The sequence below is a fragment of the Rissa tridactyla genome, chromosome 3 (assembly GCF_028500815.1).
Source record: "Rissa tridactyla isolate bRisTri1 chromosome 3, bRisTri1.patW.cur.20221130, whole genome shotgun sequence".
Taxonomy (NCBI): domain Eukaryota; kingdom Metazoa; phylum Chordata; class Aves; order Charadriiformes; family Laridae; genus Rissa; species Rissa tridactyla.
Genome location: NC_071468.1, coordinates 14,198,438 through 14,214,392, shown reverse-complemented (window position 1 = coordinate 14,214,392; position 15,955 = coordinate 14,198,438). Strand labels below are relative to the sequence as shown.

Genomic DNA, 15,955 nt, shown 5'->3' with positions numbered 1-15,955 from the left:
TAGAGCCTGAGGATGTTTTGTAGGCTTGGCAGCATGCAAAGATTTTTGGGAACCAGGCAAGACACCCGCAACAACCAGGCAGTTGGAACACATTGCTACAGAGAAGCTGTAGGCTTCCAGCCAGCGTTACAGTTGGCTACTGTTGTCTGTAACCTTTGCGACACTGAGAAATGGCCACCTTCGGTAGAAAAGCGGCATCCGGAAATTAAAAGACAAATCCACTGAGGCCAGTTTAAATAATGAAGAGGGAAATTGTGGGGTGATTGCTATTATCACCCTCATCCATGTACTGCCCTTCCTAAGTAAATACTTGGAAAAGATAAATATCTTCTGCTTCATCCCATTCCTACTTTAGTTCTTTAATTTCTCTTTCAGAGAGGTTATTCTGTCCAGACTTTAGAAGTGATTCAAACAAGAGATTTTTTGGTTGTTTTGGTTTTTTCCAGAAACAGTTCTATATTTTTAATTTGTTACCTTATTTTCTTAGAGTTTTAACCCATAAAGTCTTGCAGTGAAGAGAACTAAGCCCTAGCCAATGAAAAAGAACTAAAAGTAAGCATGTCACTTCTGTGACTGAAAAGAACACGCTCAAATTTTATCCCAAGATACACACAGGAAGGAAAAAATGAATTTTCATTTAATTTTTTTTTTAATCAGTTTAGATCCACTAGATGCAGGCACCATCTTAACAACATATGTAAAACTTATTCTGCAAATACTGTTATTGTGCAGTTTGGCTTTTCAGGTTGGGAAGCTATCTAGAAAAGAAAACAGTACTTTCCAAGAACGATCACGTGAGGGGAATTAAAAAAATCAAAATCTCATTTGGAAGTCTTAGAAGGAAAAAGTAAACAGCTGGTCACTTGCAAGCAGGGGAAAATTTTGAAGACCCTCAAGGCAGAAGTCTTAACAGGTATCTCTAACCCATTTGATTTCGTGTCTTGTACTCTCCAGTGGATACATACTCGGTCAAGGTCACCTTTCTCTTCATTAAGGAGTATTTAGTGGCATTTACGCACCTGTTCAAACAGTTTCCCTTCAAAAAGACTTCAAAATACAGTCTCTTCCTTTGAATCTCTGCCTTCAATGTATGTTACGGTTTTGCAACAAGGGAAAAAAAGAGGGACAGGTACCAAGTCCTTTTGCCTCCCAATATAGTGCAGAAAAAAAACCCTCTGCCTTCATAAACGGGTGCTGACTGGCTGGTGCCTGCTTATCCTAATGAGCTTAAAATCTTATTTGTAGTGGACATCTGTCAAGACAGAAGCGAGGCACGCAAGTCCTCTTAATCCATTAGCTCTAAATCCAGCAGAGCTTTCACACTCCTTTTTTGAATTGAAGAGGAAAGCCCTGAGTGGGAACGTACAATGGGACAGTGCACAACTTCAAGAGCGGATCCTGGGCAGTAAGCACGTGAGATTTCAAGGCAAACAATGCAAACTGACAACAAAACCAGGATCGTGACGGGAAACTCGTGAGAAAAAGTCTGGTCTACAGTTCGTGATGGAACAGTGAGTTTGATTTTTTTTATTGTGTTTTCTCTAATTCATCTGGATTTTTAATCAAAAATAAAGCCAAAGACAGAGAAAGGATGGGCTGCACACCTTCTCACAGTGAGATTGCTAATACTATTGCAAGAAGTGGTCTTAAGGCTTTGAATAAACCCAAAAGTGTTTTGCGTATTGACCCAGGAGATAAAGGAATCCCTCTGCTGGTTAAAGGTTCATCTTGCTACAATATTGATGAATTACACCAGTATGGAGTCCAGGGGAAAGACTACCTGAGAGAAAAGGAGGATAAACTGTCAGAGCAGGACGAAAATGATAATTTGCAGTTATCTTCAAACGTTCGTTCAGACCCCCAAATTTCCAGGGAAGACAAGAAAATTGAGAGGACAGCCACGGATGCTGAAGTTGTTATGTCAGAACTGATTGAGTCTCAAAAACGCATCACTGAGGCCATACAGATCAGGAAGCAAAGCTCCTGTGAATCAGAAGCATCAGCTTTCATTTGGGATGACAAGAATGAAAGCAACGCAAAGCAAATCCCAAAGAAAGGGAAGAAGCAAAAAAGTCATAAGCTGGCAAAGCAAGGTCGACCTAGCAAAACTAAAGAAAAGTCTGTTTTGGCCCCGTGCAAGACAGAGAAAAAAGTAGATTTCCCAGAACTGCTTGTTAAGGCTCATCAGAGTGCGTACGCCTACTTAAATCCCAACCTCTCCAAGTATGAAACTATACTTCACATGGCCAACCAGACTACCCAAACTCAGCTCTTCCTGCAGCAGATGGTAAGCTTTCTCCTGCTTCGCTTTGATGAAATCAACCAGCTCTTGGAAGAAATTGCCTATGATGGGGAAAATCTTCTCAAAGATGTAGGTGGCAATCTGGCATGGCCAGCAGAAAAAGGTGATTTGAAGGAGCACCCTGATCTTCTGCAACAACTACTGCAGTACACGGTCAATAAAATGCAGTTACTGAGTGGGACACTGGCCTCCCTCACTTCTGATGCCCTGCAGGAGACGTGCAGCTACCTGCAGTCTGCTGCAAGCAACTTGGAAGGAAAACTGAAAGCAAAGCAAAGCTTTGATGAGCGCCTGCTACGGACAGTAAGGCTGCTTGAAGCCTCAACAGTGGGATCCTCTCAGTCCCATGGTGATGACAGGACTCTCTATTCTGAGGATAGTGGCATTGGTGTGGACAATGAATCCCTCAAAGAGTTCAGTGCTCTCAGCCAGCATGGAGGACAAGCAAGCTGTGATTCCTGTGCACATGGACATCTGTCCCAAAAGCATGCCAGAACAGTGGAGCACATGCGTGATGGGACAGTGTCACCGAGCACAGCCGCATCCCATGACTGTGCACTTGAAAGGCATTTTAAAGATATATTTTATTCATCCATGCAGAGTAGGGAAGCAACTTCTTGTCAGGGTGGAGTACCAGAAGGCAATTCTACCATGCCCCAATATGTAGGCTTGACCAAAAGCCGTTACTATAGCTCCTTCCAGTCTGACTCTACTCAAGAAGGTGAACTTTTCAAAATCTGTGAATCAACAGATTTTCCTTCTGATGATGATGACGACGATGAAGGGAGCACCCTGGGGGAGGATGATGACAACACAAGTTTATCAGAAATGGGGAAGGATGCTCTGCCAAGGAGGCCCCTGTCTTCACCTGCAGTCACTGATAACACACAAAGGCAGTCCATCAAGAGGACGGAGAATGTAGACACAGAGGAAATAATTCTGAAGATGAAAGATGCCATCAGTGAAAAAATCAAGTTTGTCCCAGCTAAATCTGGACGTAAAGAATGGATAGAGGATGAGAGTGGAAGAGCAGTCCTAACAACAAGGCCCAGTACAGCAACGGGCAGCCAGAAAACCATTGGGAAACAACGACGGTCCAGGTCGGAGGAGTCCCTCAGAAGCCAGGCAGAGGACCCAACTCTCCTAGAGCTTCAGAGAACTCAGAAAGAGCTCAGCAAAAGGCTGGAAATGTTTTATGGAAAGAAAGATACAGATAACAACCTGGAGCCTTGTAAATCAAGAACAGCACCTTATTTGCAGGATGAGCAAATTACATCTAAGTCCTCCAGGAAACTGAAGTCATGCCTCTCAAAAAATTTCAGCATCCTGCCTAACCAGGATAAAGTCCCTTTGTTCATGGTTGATCAAAATCCTGCCCTTCAGCTGGATGAAAAAAGGGGCAGGAAGCCTTTAAGAGCTACTGTGCCCACCCAGCAGACATCAGGAGGCAAAGAAAAGGAATCTCCTGGAGCACAAATGCTCGGTGGCAGCAGCTGTGCCCCTCGACAGTCTGTCAAAAAGCTTATTGAAACTTTCAGTCCCACTGATGATCTTGTAAAAGCTGCACCTTTAAGATCTTTAGGACCAATAAAGTGCATCAGAAAATTTGGACTTCCAGTCATCCCACCCACCGTTCCCTTCCAGAGAGGCCTGGCACCTTTAAATCTTAAGCATCGTATTTCACCAGTAGAAGACACAAACCCTTCAAACACCAGTGGAGTTTCTTCTAGTTTTCCAAATGCCTTTCCTCCTGCACCAGCTGCAGAATTAAGCAAGAAGGACACAAAGGAAGAGACTGATGAAGACATTGAGAACCTGCCACCACCACCACCTGAAATGTTAATGGACAATTCTTTTGACTTATCTGAGCCTGAAGAAACTGCAAGAATAGAAGGAAACTCTTCAGAAGATGCCAAAAAACCCACCAAAACAGAATTTCATGCTGCTAAGAGATCACAAGTTTCCCCAAAAATGAAAGCCTCCCTTCAGTCTATTGATCTATTGCCAAGTAAAAATATTAGCAGCCCCAGTACGATCACTAATAAAGGTCTCAGGAATATGGGAGCAGAGAATGAGAAACTGCAGAAGTACCCTCTGGAGCTGAACCCTACCAATGTGCATATCCCTAGCCAGGAGGAGATACTGGCAACCCAGAGAAAAGAGGCTGCGGATTTGTACAAGCAAACCCATAAAATTATTCCTCTTCAAAATCCCAGTGGGGCTTCAAAACCACACAGTAACAGCTCAGAGAGCAGAGAGCCCAATTCACCTGCGACTTCAGTGCAAAACCAGAAGCATGGTTCTCCTGATTCACTCAGGAGAAACGAAAAAGGCTCAGCGTTTGCCAGGAGGGTCTCCCCAACAAGAACTCCTTCTCCACCAGCTGAGAAACGGCTTTTCAGCCCCGCAGCACACCACAGACACTCTCTGCAGGCATTTAGCAGCCCGCAACCGAGCTCACCCGTCATGCAGAGGAAACCCAGTCCCCCCTCTAGCCCCAGGATGCCCAGCCCACCCTTGCAGAAGAAGCTGCCCTCTCCGCCACCCCAGCGAAAACCACTCAGCCCTCCCACAGGACACAAGCAAAGCTCACCAACGCCCCACCGTCTGCTGGGCTCCCCAGCCTACCGCCGAGATGCAAGCCCCCCTGTGTTCGCCAGCACCCCCTCCCCACCGACTTCCCCATCCCGCTCCTACAAGGGGCCAAGAGCTGGGCTGGATGCTGGGGATGAGCACCAGCTCTCCTCCTCCAAGAAGGGCAGCAATGTCCGTTCAATATTTTGCCCAGCCACCTCTTCCTTATTCGAAGCCAGACCACCACTGGTAACCACCAAACCTGCTGCGGAGGTGACCAGCCAGCCTGAAGCTTCACCACTTTCCCAAAAGAGCAGTCTGCTTTTCCGACAGACTGGAGACCGGACCAGAAAGCTGTCCCTGAGTGCTGCCAATCCTCAGCCATTCGTGAGGAGAAGTTTCTCTGACCGCCGACCAGGGGTCCAGTTTCGTCTTCCAGCTCCTGTAACAGCTGGCAGTGAACCGGCGCTTAACCAAGCAAGGTAAGAAAATTTCCACTTTAGGTGAAGGAAGCAGAAGTGTAGCACTGTATTGGCTTTCTAAACTCCTGATGAGAATTTAATGTCGTTAAGAGATTTCCCAGAAAAGTGCCCTGTTCATGCGCAGAACAAATGGTTGGGCAAAGATAACACTGTAGTTGGACTAGGTGATCATCGTAGGTCCCTTCCAACTGAAATGATTCGATTCTATTCTAGTGTCTTGTCCCAGATTTCAGTAGACTACCAGCCTGAATAAAGGGAAGAGTTAACTTTCCGTGGCTTGCTCAAGCCTTACACTTGCACATCTGCTGTGGCAGACACCCCAGGGAAAATTCAGTGTTGGTTTCATGGCACAGAACTCCCCTTATTTGTGTCAGGGCTAAGGACATCCACATTTAATTCTTAAAAGCTCTAAAGTAACCTTCAGGTTATAGACATCTTTAAACAACCATGAGAAGGTAGGGTTGGATCAAGAGGAAGGGTATCGTTCCTAACATCAGCCTCTAAGACAGTAAACTGTTCAGCTGAACTCTGCATTAAAATGTTTCAAATCAGCTGGCAAGAATGACAGACAGATAATGTGTAGGCAAGGATCTGTATGGACGTAATTATAGATTTGGAGCTTCTTGTGTAGGCTTTCAGATCTAGGAGCTAATTTCAGGTCTGATGGGTCCCACAGCCCAAGCCCAGTTTTTAAAGTGGAAAAACCTCCCGTGACTACTGGAGATTCATTGCTCTGAAAAAGTCAGTTTAAACAAATTGAAGCACCAACACACACTGATTCCGTGTTTGCAACCATTGGTGACCTTTTTTAAAAAAACTGGGCTTAGCTTTACATTTTCTCTACCGCTTAAAAAAAAAAAAAAAAAAAATTTTAAAAAAATCACAAAACCAGCCAGGAACCAGAAATGGGTATTTGGGAATACTCAAAGATCAGCGTTAAGAGCCTGGAAATACAAAGTGTTGTTATTCTGGTTTCTTAGCATCTTAGGATGTTTAAATCCATTAAACTCTAAAGCTCGGCAAGAGGATTAAGACCCTTCTCAGGTAACCTTTCCTCATGTGAGGGGTATTTTTACTCTTGCCACCGAACAGCTGAAATCACATGAATCGACCCCATGAGTAGGGATTGCAAGACCAACCCTAACAGGAGATAAAATTGCACTCAATGTGTTGCGAGTAACAGGGACATTCGTGGCTACTGAAGTCAGATGTCCAGGCATTCCCTCCCCAAAGACAGAATAAGGACCAAATTTCCCACGCTGACAGTAGAGGAACGTGCTGAACAAAACACACAAAAACCACTGGGAAATGCACACCGTTTTGCATTCCCAGTTCTAATATTGCATTATATTCTGACACTTGAAGATTTACTAAGAGTCCTGTACATTGTTGCTGGGTTTTCTGTTGTTGTTAGGTACTGTGTGAAGACAGCTTTGTCTACTCCAGTGCCTGCTAGCAGAAATAAATGTTTTCAAAAGAGGCTTTATGTCAAACCTTGCAAGACAAATGCACTGGCAGTTTTATGGATCAATTTTTAAAACAGTCCATTATAAATTCTTAGCTAATTTATGTTTCAATTGGGTGCATTATCTTTTTATTGTAATCTGTCAGAGCATAGAGAGTAATATAAAAAACCCCACTGTAAATAAAATCGTTCCTTTCATGAAAAAAATTATATATCCTAGTGTTATGATATACAGCATTTTGGAAAAATGGAATATATCCTGATCAAAATTCGGCTTACCATTTATACAAATGGACATCAAAAGTAGTCCTACTGTGTTAGTCCAAATTTATATCAATATAAGCAAAAGGGAAATTTAGCTTGTTAATTACCACATGCACTGATTTAAGATGCAATACACTACTGTGTGTTTTCTTACACATAAAATAAGCTGCCTGGAGTAAACTTTTACAGACCTTGCACTAAATGGCACTAATCACAGCAAATGTGCTGTTGGGCAGAGGAGGACCATTTTAGGATTCAGCACATGGCAAAAACTCTGAGAGCCCCTCACATCACCGCTGGTCATCTCCTCCCACTGAGGACCAGAGCGGTTGCCACAGCTGTGAGCACCACATCCCCGTGCAGATGCTGACCTGCTCTTACAGCAGATGCCGTAACAGACAAACCACCATGCTCTGATCCATCTTTCTCTGTCAAGTTTGTTAAGCATCCAGGGCTTCCTCTGCTTTGCAATTCATTCAGCTGACAGAGGAAAATTTCAAAACGTTTCCCTAAACCAGATGTTGTATTCTTAAAACCCCTCATTCTGGCCCTGTTTGCATCTAGTCTCCAGTTCACAAGCTATTCCCACTCAGCCATCAGTCTCCTTTCCTTCATTCCTTCCCTTGCTCTACCTCTCCTCTCCAAGTATAACAAAGCCTTTTTTTTTGGTCTGTGAGGTTTTTGTGTATTATTAGCAGCTTCAAACACTAGTTGCAGGAGGAAGGGGAGACAGAGTCAAACCTGCAAGACCATCAACTCCTTTATAGGTGAAACATTTTGAAAATCAGTGAGTTAGCTGGTTTCTCCCATGCTCCCAAACTCCAGGATATAACCCTCCACTTTTTCCATACCCAATTATAACATCCATTTGCTGAGAAGCAGATTGCTAAAGATAGGAGCTTGTACAAGCAACATGTTCTTCATCAGGCAGCTGAGTCCCCTTCTCCCACTCACCCCCTTTTAGAAGAAACACTCAAAAAAAAAAAATAAAGAGGCTACTTCCATCTCATTTTGCTAGCTGACATTGCCAGGCATTAAATGTCAGTGCTGTGCACAGATTTGCGTGCCTCCTGCATGCTGACTGCTTCCCTAGAAGGCAAAAATCGCTCCTTTCCCAAGCATGTCTCCTGCCCGTGCCATGCTCTAAGGAATATCAGGACTTAAAACACCATTAGCCCTAATTAGGGCTGGAGCTAGAGCTTTTCTGTTTAGTCTTAGGGTACCTGGACAAGAGTTTCAGGTTTCAGCACTCAAGTCAGTACAACTGGTTCCCTTTTGGGCAGCCTGTGGATGGACAGACTGAGCTAACTTTCCTGGTTTCTAAGCTTGGTCATTTGACAGCAATCAGCAGTTATTGGCATTTTATCAAGGCATAACATGTCCGATTGCTCTGCTCATAGAAATCCTGTTAATCTGTAACAGGATTTCTGTGTATGCAGTTAAATGAAATAATATTTCATTGCGACTGCTAATCTCCCAAGAGGTAGAACAGAGGTAGAAGATTAAACGCTATGGCCTTTAAGATATTGTTCAAGGAGGGCTTGAGAATGGATTGGGTTGACTGAATCAGGCCCAAAGCAAATAGCCCAAGTGACAGCTTCTGCAATTGGGGGATATTTAAACCCGGATTAGTTTCGTGACTGGCCACATATCACAAATCTCTTCACCCAGCAGTTCATATCAGTAAGGTCCTAGCAGTCAAAACAGGAACATAACAGCTTGTCTGTAGTTGAAAGCTAATTCAGTTTAGCAGTTTATGTACTTAAAATACAATAATGATTCCCAGATAACTCTGGACTATTTCCTCATGTTGAGTTTAAACCACCCTAATTAGTTACAGCAACACAGGGCACACTTCACCATGAAGGCTCATGGCGTGAGATGTTCATGACTAGCTTCATGAATCCTGATTCTTGAAGTCCCTGTGCTCCTAAAGATCAGCAGTGTGACCTCAGGAACATCATTTACACATTCTGTGTCTCAGTTCTCCTGTCTCCAGAGTGGCAGATTTATACCACCAGAATACACATCCCATAGTCACGTTGGCATACTCAGAAATCACTGTAACCACACTAAGCAGATGTGTAACAGAGGTAAGACCTTTCCTCCAGCAGAGCCTGGAACAAGACTTCGCTCAAATCTGTCTCTATCTGTAAGTGAACCCAGATTCATACTGATCCCCCGTTAAACATACAAAACGTTTGCTTCCCAAGAGAGTTTTGGAAGGGGACAGTACAGCGCATTTGGCATCACATTAATAAAATGAAGATGGCGCATGTAAAGAGCATATGTACGGGAGAAGATAGGGAATGGCATAGTATCATACAGCATTTGTGCTTTCTGGGTTAACATGGTCTAATCAGCGCTGTTTTTAAAAAGTCACAATTCGTTAGCCTCTTAACATAAGCATCTTTCCTTCTGCAGCTTGGAAGAGAGCCCTCAGAAAGCAGGAGACTCTTGGAACAGCCCTTGCGTCCCTGAAATCAGAGAGTCCAACAGATCTGCTTCCCACCCCGAGCTCTATGTGGTGGGCCATGGGCTGCAGAGGGACTGACAGCAGGCGCAGGAGCAAGGCCAGAGGCCCCAGAGGGAGGAAACAGCCTTACCCCAAGCCTCCAAAATGTGGCTTCATTTTTTCCTCACACGAAAACAACATGGTGGCATTGCATCTAAAAACCCAAACTGGCCCCAACGGCCCAAGGGAGTATTGGCAGGGCAGTAGCCAGCTGCTTCTCCTTCGGATTGCATTCAATGGTTTAACTCAAAGATTTACATCGAGCGAAAGAAACACTTTTGCAGTTGGGTGAGTCTGAGGCAAACTGATTCGATAAAAAGAGGACATGTAGCCAAGTCCTTTGTTTCACTGTGTAGCCAAAAGAGTTAAAAAAGTCAGAAGTGATCATTATTTGACATGTTATTTGTTGAGGAGGCATCACAGTTTCAGTTATATAAAAAAAAAAGCAGCTGTTGTGACATTTCTGTGGGAGGAGGTAAAATCCTGAACCACTTGAGTTTTACTGCAAAAACATCAATGGCTTCAGCAAAGCCACCTCTTTACACTAGCTATTTATCAACATGCAGAGACAGAATAAGGTCAAATACAAGTTAAAACAAAATAACCCCTTTTAAAGGAATAAAATTAGGGATCTTACTCCCTCAAAAAGGCTTTGATTTTCCAAATCACCTTTGATTATCATGTAATCCCATCACCTCTAGTTTCCAGGGTACAAGGCTTAATCCCGATTAGAGCAGTTTTTTAATAGCCCAATCAAACAACATATAAATCCTGAGGCACCTGAGGACATGTATCTTTTTTTGTTTGTTTTGTTTTTTAAAGAAGAGAATGCTAGTATAGAGAATCCTTTCCTCCCCAAAACAGGTTTATATTCTTTCTATTTTATGCAGTTTGAGAGGAATTATTGCAATTTCACTGAAGAGTCTAGACAGATTGTATTAACAGATTCTTGTTAATAAAAACACAAGTTATTTACAGTCGATTAATCCTAGGCTTTTAGAGCACTCACTGGAATACAGTTTCAGAATTTAAAGGACCTTGCTCACCCATCTAATTTATCATCACAATTAAGATGCAACTTTAATGTAACTTTAATTAATTTGACGTGTTTTCATATGCATTTTCAGCACAGAACAAGATCCAGAAAAAAAGAGCCATTTGTAGTCTCATTTGGACAGGAATAATTTTAATCTTTTCCTACAGTTTTCATGATGGTGGTATCTGGGCACTTCACACAGGATTTTTAACCCTTCCTGCCCACATTTTTGATGGGGGAACTGAGGCTCGTCTTATGCTGTACAAGGGATCCCTTTAGATACTGAACTCCTGAGTTTTAATTTAGTGCCTTAATCGCAACCATCCTTCTTCAATTATCTCGGTGCCATTTTATGACACAGACACAAGGAAACCTTAATTGTCATATTTAAGGTGAGGTATCAAACAGAAAGAAGTAACTTGCAGTGAATAGATGCTTTGGATCGTCAGGGGTTTGTGAGCTTGGGGTGGCAAAGCAGCCATACCCATACAGTACGGCTAGGAGAGGTCAACAGATCTACCTTGTAATCACCCAGGCAGATGCACCATCCCCTATTAAACTGGGAAATCACAAGGGAGGTACTGCAAAGATCACCAGCAGGGCAAACTCTGCAGGCCAGTCTTCCCCCTCATCAGAAACGTAGTTCTCTCCCAGCTGCATGAAAAGACAAAAACATTTGCAGGTGTTTGGGATTTGTCTGTTCTGCTGGCGGTAACCACGCAGAATAGATACAAATCAGAAACATGACAGCAGAAAAACAGCACTTTGTGTGCCTAAACGTAGCTTTGAAGATGAAAACATAACAGAGTGGGAGGACAACTTCTGCTCGGCTGCTGCAATCATTTTATCTCTTTATGGTTTCAAGCTGAAATTCCCGAGCATCTATGGTGGGTGGTAAGAGAAAGTATTCATTTATATCCGCCAAGCGCCAAACTGTGGTGCAAGAGCTACGTCAGCACATGGAGCAATGCTTCAGCAAGCAGGCTGGAAACCTCCTCACACATGCGCTAGCTGGACATGGAGTCAGCCAAAGCATCTTTCCCCAAAATCCAGGCTCCCTTGAAGATGTGGTACATGAGCTGGCACCCTACCACAGCATCTCTCCTGGCTTTGTCTAAGGCTGTGGTCATCAGGAGGCTCATTGCAAACATAACCTCACCTAACCACTGCAGCTGCCGAAGGATTCTGATGCTGCCCTGAGGATGCTGCAGCAAACTGAACACTATATTCAAGAAACAGAGCTCCTCCAGGACTGATCTACAAGTTTGGACTACGAACTCATGACTACATACAGCCAATGGGTTCTCTTCAGTACAGCTAATGTACAGGACTAATATAAATAAGGTGTTTACCTTCAATTTGTATTGCAAGCATGAGATTAAGAGTAACTATAGTATGCAGGAAATAATAGTTTGGCTGGACAGTTTAAAAAAAAGATACTGTTTGTTTGGGTTTTTTACAGGTTTTTTTGGACAACACTTCCACTTTTCATATATACAGCATTTCTGGAATACAACTGTTTTATAAGACTATGCTCAACTTTAAGATTTATTTTTTACTGATGTAAATAAATCAGAGTTTTTATATGCAAGCTATGAGTTTGATCTCTCTTACGTTCTGTATACAACCGGCTTAAATCTTAGCCCAATGTTATACTATTGATTTCTTCCTCGGTGCACTAACTAGTGCCTTGTGCTAAAAGAATTCCATTTGCTTCCTCCCCACCACATCACAACCCTGTCTTATGTTTTACTGGTACATCAATTAATTTATGTTGCATTTCCATTAAGCAAATATGTCTTTTTAAGCTACAAGATCCAGCCTGGACACTGACAGACCAGAGCAGAGGTCAGCCGTGCTTCCACCCTTCCCCTGCCCCGATTTAAGCTTGAGCTACCTGGCAATTTTGTACTTGGTTAGTAGAGCCTTCTATATACAACCATGACTAAGTTGAGCACGGGGCCGTGGTTTTGTCCTAAGGGTTAAAAGCAGAGTGCACCCAGTGTAGTGGAGTCTCATTGCAGAGGGGTTGAGCGCAGAGGGGTTGATCACAGAGGGAAGCAGTATCAGTTTTCCAGCCAGGGCTCCATAGCTGCAAAAACAGCAGCGAGGCAGCTCCGTGCTGCACTTTATCTGCAGACCTTGAACAAGCTGGCAGCTGCCCGTGCTTCCAGTGACACTGCTCAAATCTCAGACCTTTAAGGGACTTGTCATTTCATACCCTTAGCATGTGAAGATGCCTAGAACACGAAAGCACTATACACACTCCAGTTACTTCTTTTGACTTCAAGAACTACCCCAGATATTAGCAATACGGTTGACAATATGATTCAGGTTACCAATAAAACCAGTATATTATAGTGTTTGCACTGCCACACCTCTTAACATTCAAAGCATTTCATAATCATTTATGAAATGTTATCATTAAGAGGAATATTCTGAGAAGTTACTCCCATGGCTACAGGTAGAAAGGAAAGAAATCACAGCACAGAGATAAAGTAACCTGTTCTTACTGTCACTTCTTATCCATAAGGAGCTGACAACATCCCCTGAAGAGAAATCCTTCTAGATTAGCAAATCATTAATCCTTCCACATCAGATAGATTCAGTGCCACCATGACTGCAGCATGTATGAGTACATGTTGCAGGTATAAACTTCAAACTGAGGTTTTGATCTTCCTGGGCAAGATCCTGAAGGTTTCATAATGCTTGCAGTATGGATTAGGGGCTCACTTCCATGTTGTCCTCAGGTAAAGACGAAGGTTAATTCAAACTCACAACTATACGTTGGATCATCTGAAAATTGGGGCCAAAGATCCCAAGTTTATATTTCTTGCCCACCACCCATTTTGGATGAATAATGAAAATATCAACATCAAAAAAGGATGTGCAGATACAGACAGTAAATATTCGGCAGAGCAAGGTGATTAAGACCCAGGACCATGCTATCCTTCTGATCTCACTTCTGTTCATCTGCCCGGCATCTATCCTCTTCCACCCTTGCTAGCACAAAATTATCTACAGCCTTCACTGTCCCTAATTGCTCTCCACTTTACTGATGTGCTGAATTTCAAAATCTGGCCTTTTACCTCTCCTCATCATATTCTTTTCTCTTTCTTTACGAATATACAACTCTGTGACTGCATTCAGTGACCCTGTGAGGATTTCTGAAGTTAATCTGCATAGAATACACCCTTTATCAAGGTTATTTTAAAGGAGAAAGGGGCGATAAGCCTATCTTACTCCATATGAATCCCTCCTGCTTCAATAAAGTTTTCCTTGAGGCATAGATGAGCTGATTATATAGCAATTAAAGAGAAACTGAAAGCTTTCAATGTTATAGGCTGCCCTTCGTTTATTGTTACTGCTACTGAACCACGGGGTCTTTAATACATGAACGGGTGAAAGCTGAAGCCTGGGGATGCTGCCAAAGACCCATCCTTCCCCAGACCAGTAACTGTAAAGCAGTGAACAAAACTTTCCAGGCATTCCAGCAGACACACGAAGTTATGTAGCAAGGCTGAGATGACTCTACAGATAAAAACCAACAAATTCACTAGCTGCTTGGCTTTTAAATGCGAGTCAAAGTCTAAGTCAATCAAACTGGGCAATTTCACTCTTGTTGCCTTATCCCCTTTTAAACCTAATATAAGTTTAATATTAACACTGGAACAGGCTGCCCAGGGAAGTGGTTGAGTCGCCATCCTTGGAGGTATTTAAAAGATGAGTAGACATAGTGCTCAGGGACATGGTTTAGTGGTGATTTTGGCAGTGTTAGGTTAATGGTTGGACTCAATGCTCTTAAAGGTCCCTTCCAACCTAGACGATTCTATGATCTCTTACATCCAAACTGGAAATTAAACCTGCCAGTACAATACCATGGCTTTATTTTTTCTATTTTTTTAAAATGTTTTCCTCCACTTTGAAGCTTTGTGTCTCTTTGCTTGTAAATATAGTTAACGTGGACAATTGGGGCACAAGGCAATGCCCCTTTCTGGACTTTTTTTAGTATCGAGGTTTTTATCAATAACCTGATATCCATGCAGACCCTTTCATCTTTATATTTCAGAGAAAACACATGCATATACATACGTGCATTAATTATCATAAGAGACCTGGCATACAAGTAGGTTGCCATAGCACAGTTTTTCATGCTGCTAAGGCAGGGCACGGAGAGCATCAGGGATGCCCTGCTGTCACACAGGGCTCCCCAGCTGAGCAGCCAGTAAGACACAGGTAAGCAGTTACCTAATTCTGTCTCAGAAAAGGTCATATCAATCCACATATCGCAGTAACAGCAGCTGTTAATAGGGTATCTCTAAGGTGCAAAGTAAAGAAATAATCTAGAAAACACCACGGACAATTAAAAAAAAAAAAAAAAACGATACTACATTCTTCATGTTGAAAAACTCAGTACTTCCGAACTATTTATCCTATCAATATCTAAGAGAGGCAGAAAGCACGTACTGCATCTCTAGCCCTGCCAAGTTAAAAATTTCCCATTTCCAGACCCTCAGAGCTCCCTTGACAGCCAAATATCTAGATTAAGTTTTCAACAGAAAAAAAGTCACTGGAAACACCATGGCATGAGGAGTGCAGTAGGCATTTGGATGCTCGGTGTATCCCCAGTTTCCCTTGGCTGGGCAATGGCTCTGCAACCTGTCTACTCCCAACACACTGTGAAGGTTGTCATAACCTCTTCAGAGGTTGTTTACAAACCAGCAAAAATAGAAAGTTACTTCTTTAAATAAACAGTGTGCTAATAACTTTAAGAGTCCTTTGACAGGCTTAATTTAGACTCCTTGCGGCAAAAGGGAGATGAGAACTTGTGTGAGCTTCTCTATTCTTCAGATGATGCTTCCCAGGAGACAGATATGCTCCAGAAGTTCAAAGCAACAGCGCTGGGGCTCACCATCTCCCACCCACCCGTTCAGGGATGACAAGCCAGTCCTGCAAAAAGGTAAGCAGGAAGCTAGCACAGGGCCCAATGGATCCAATTATTTCAAGTTTTCTATCTCAAATTTTCTTTCCCTCCTAACTTTGCATAAAACTGAGCCAAGACCCAAGCTATATCTAAATTTAGTTTTGTGAGCCAAGCACTTATCAGTACTCCAAAACATCATCAGGAGGACCATGCATCATTCACCTTGGTTTATTACCATGTTTGGAGACTAAGAAATGTTTCCAGTATGACTTTAAGGAGAGAAAAAAACGCCACCCTTCCAACAGCGGGTGTGCAGGTAGGTGTAAAGTTTCACTGCCTTTACTATGATGTATTAAAAGGATCTGAGAGAATTTGGGGGGGGTGGGGGGGTAA

The 15,955-nt window shown here is 42.9% G+C and overlaps 1 protein-coding gene across 1 annotated transcript; it reads left to right on the top strand.

The window, feature by feature from the left end:
- Positions 1 to 1,591: 1,591 nt before the first annotated feature.
- Positions 1,592 to 9,641, top strand: PCARE (photoreceptor cilium actin regulator). The gene is made up of 2 exons (XM_054197173.1): positions 1,592 to 5,358; positions 9,512 to 9,641. The coding sequence occupies exons 1-2, from the start codon at positions 1,592 to 1,594 to the stop codon at positions 9,639 to 9,641; spliced, it is 3,897 nt and encodes a 1,298-aa protein (XP_054053148.1).
- Positions 9,642 to 15,955: the final 6,314 nt, after the last annotated feature.

Bases quoted from the DNA above. Each gene is read 5' to 3' on its own strand.
- PCARE (XM_054197173.1), top strand. From the start codon at position 1,592: ATGGGCTGCACACCTTCTCACAGTGAGATTGCTAATACTATTGCAAGA. The intron at 5,359-9,511 runs GTAAGAAAATTT...TTCCTTCTGCAG, and splicing joins CCGGCGCTTAACCAAGCAAG to CTTGGAAGAGAGCCCTCAGA.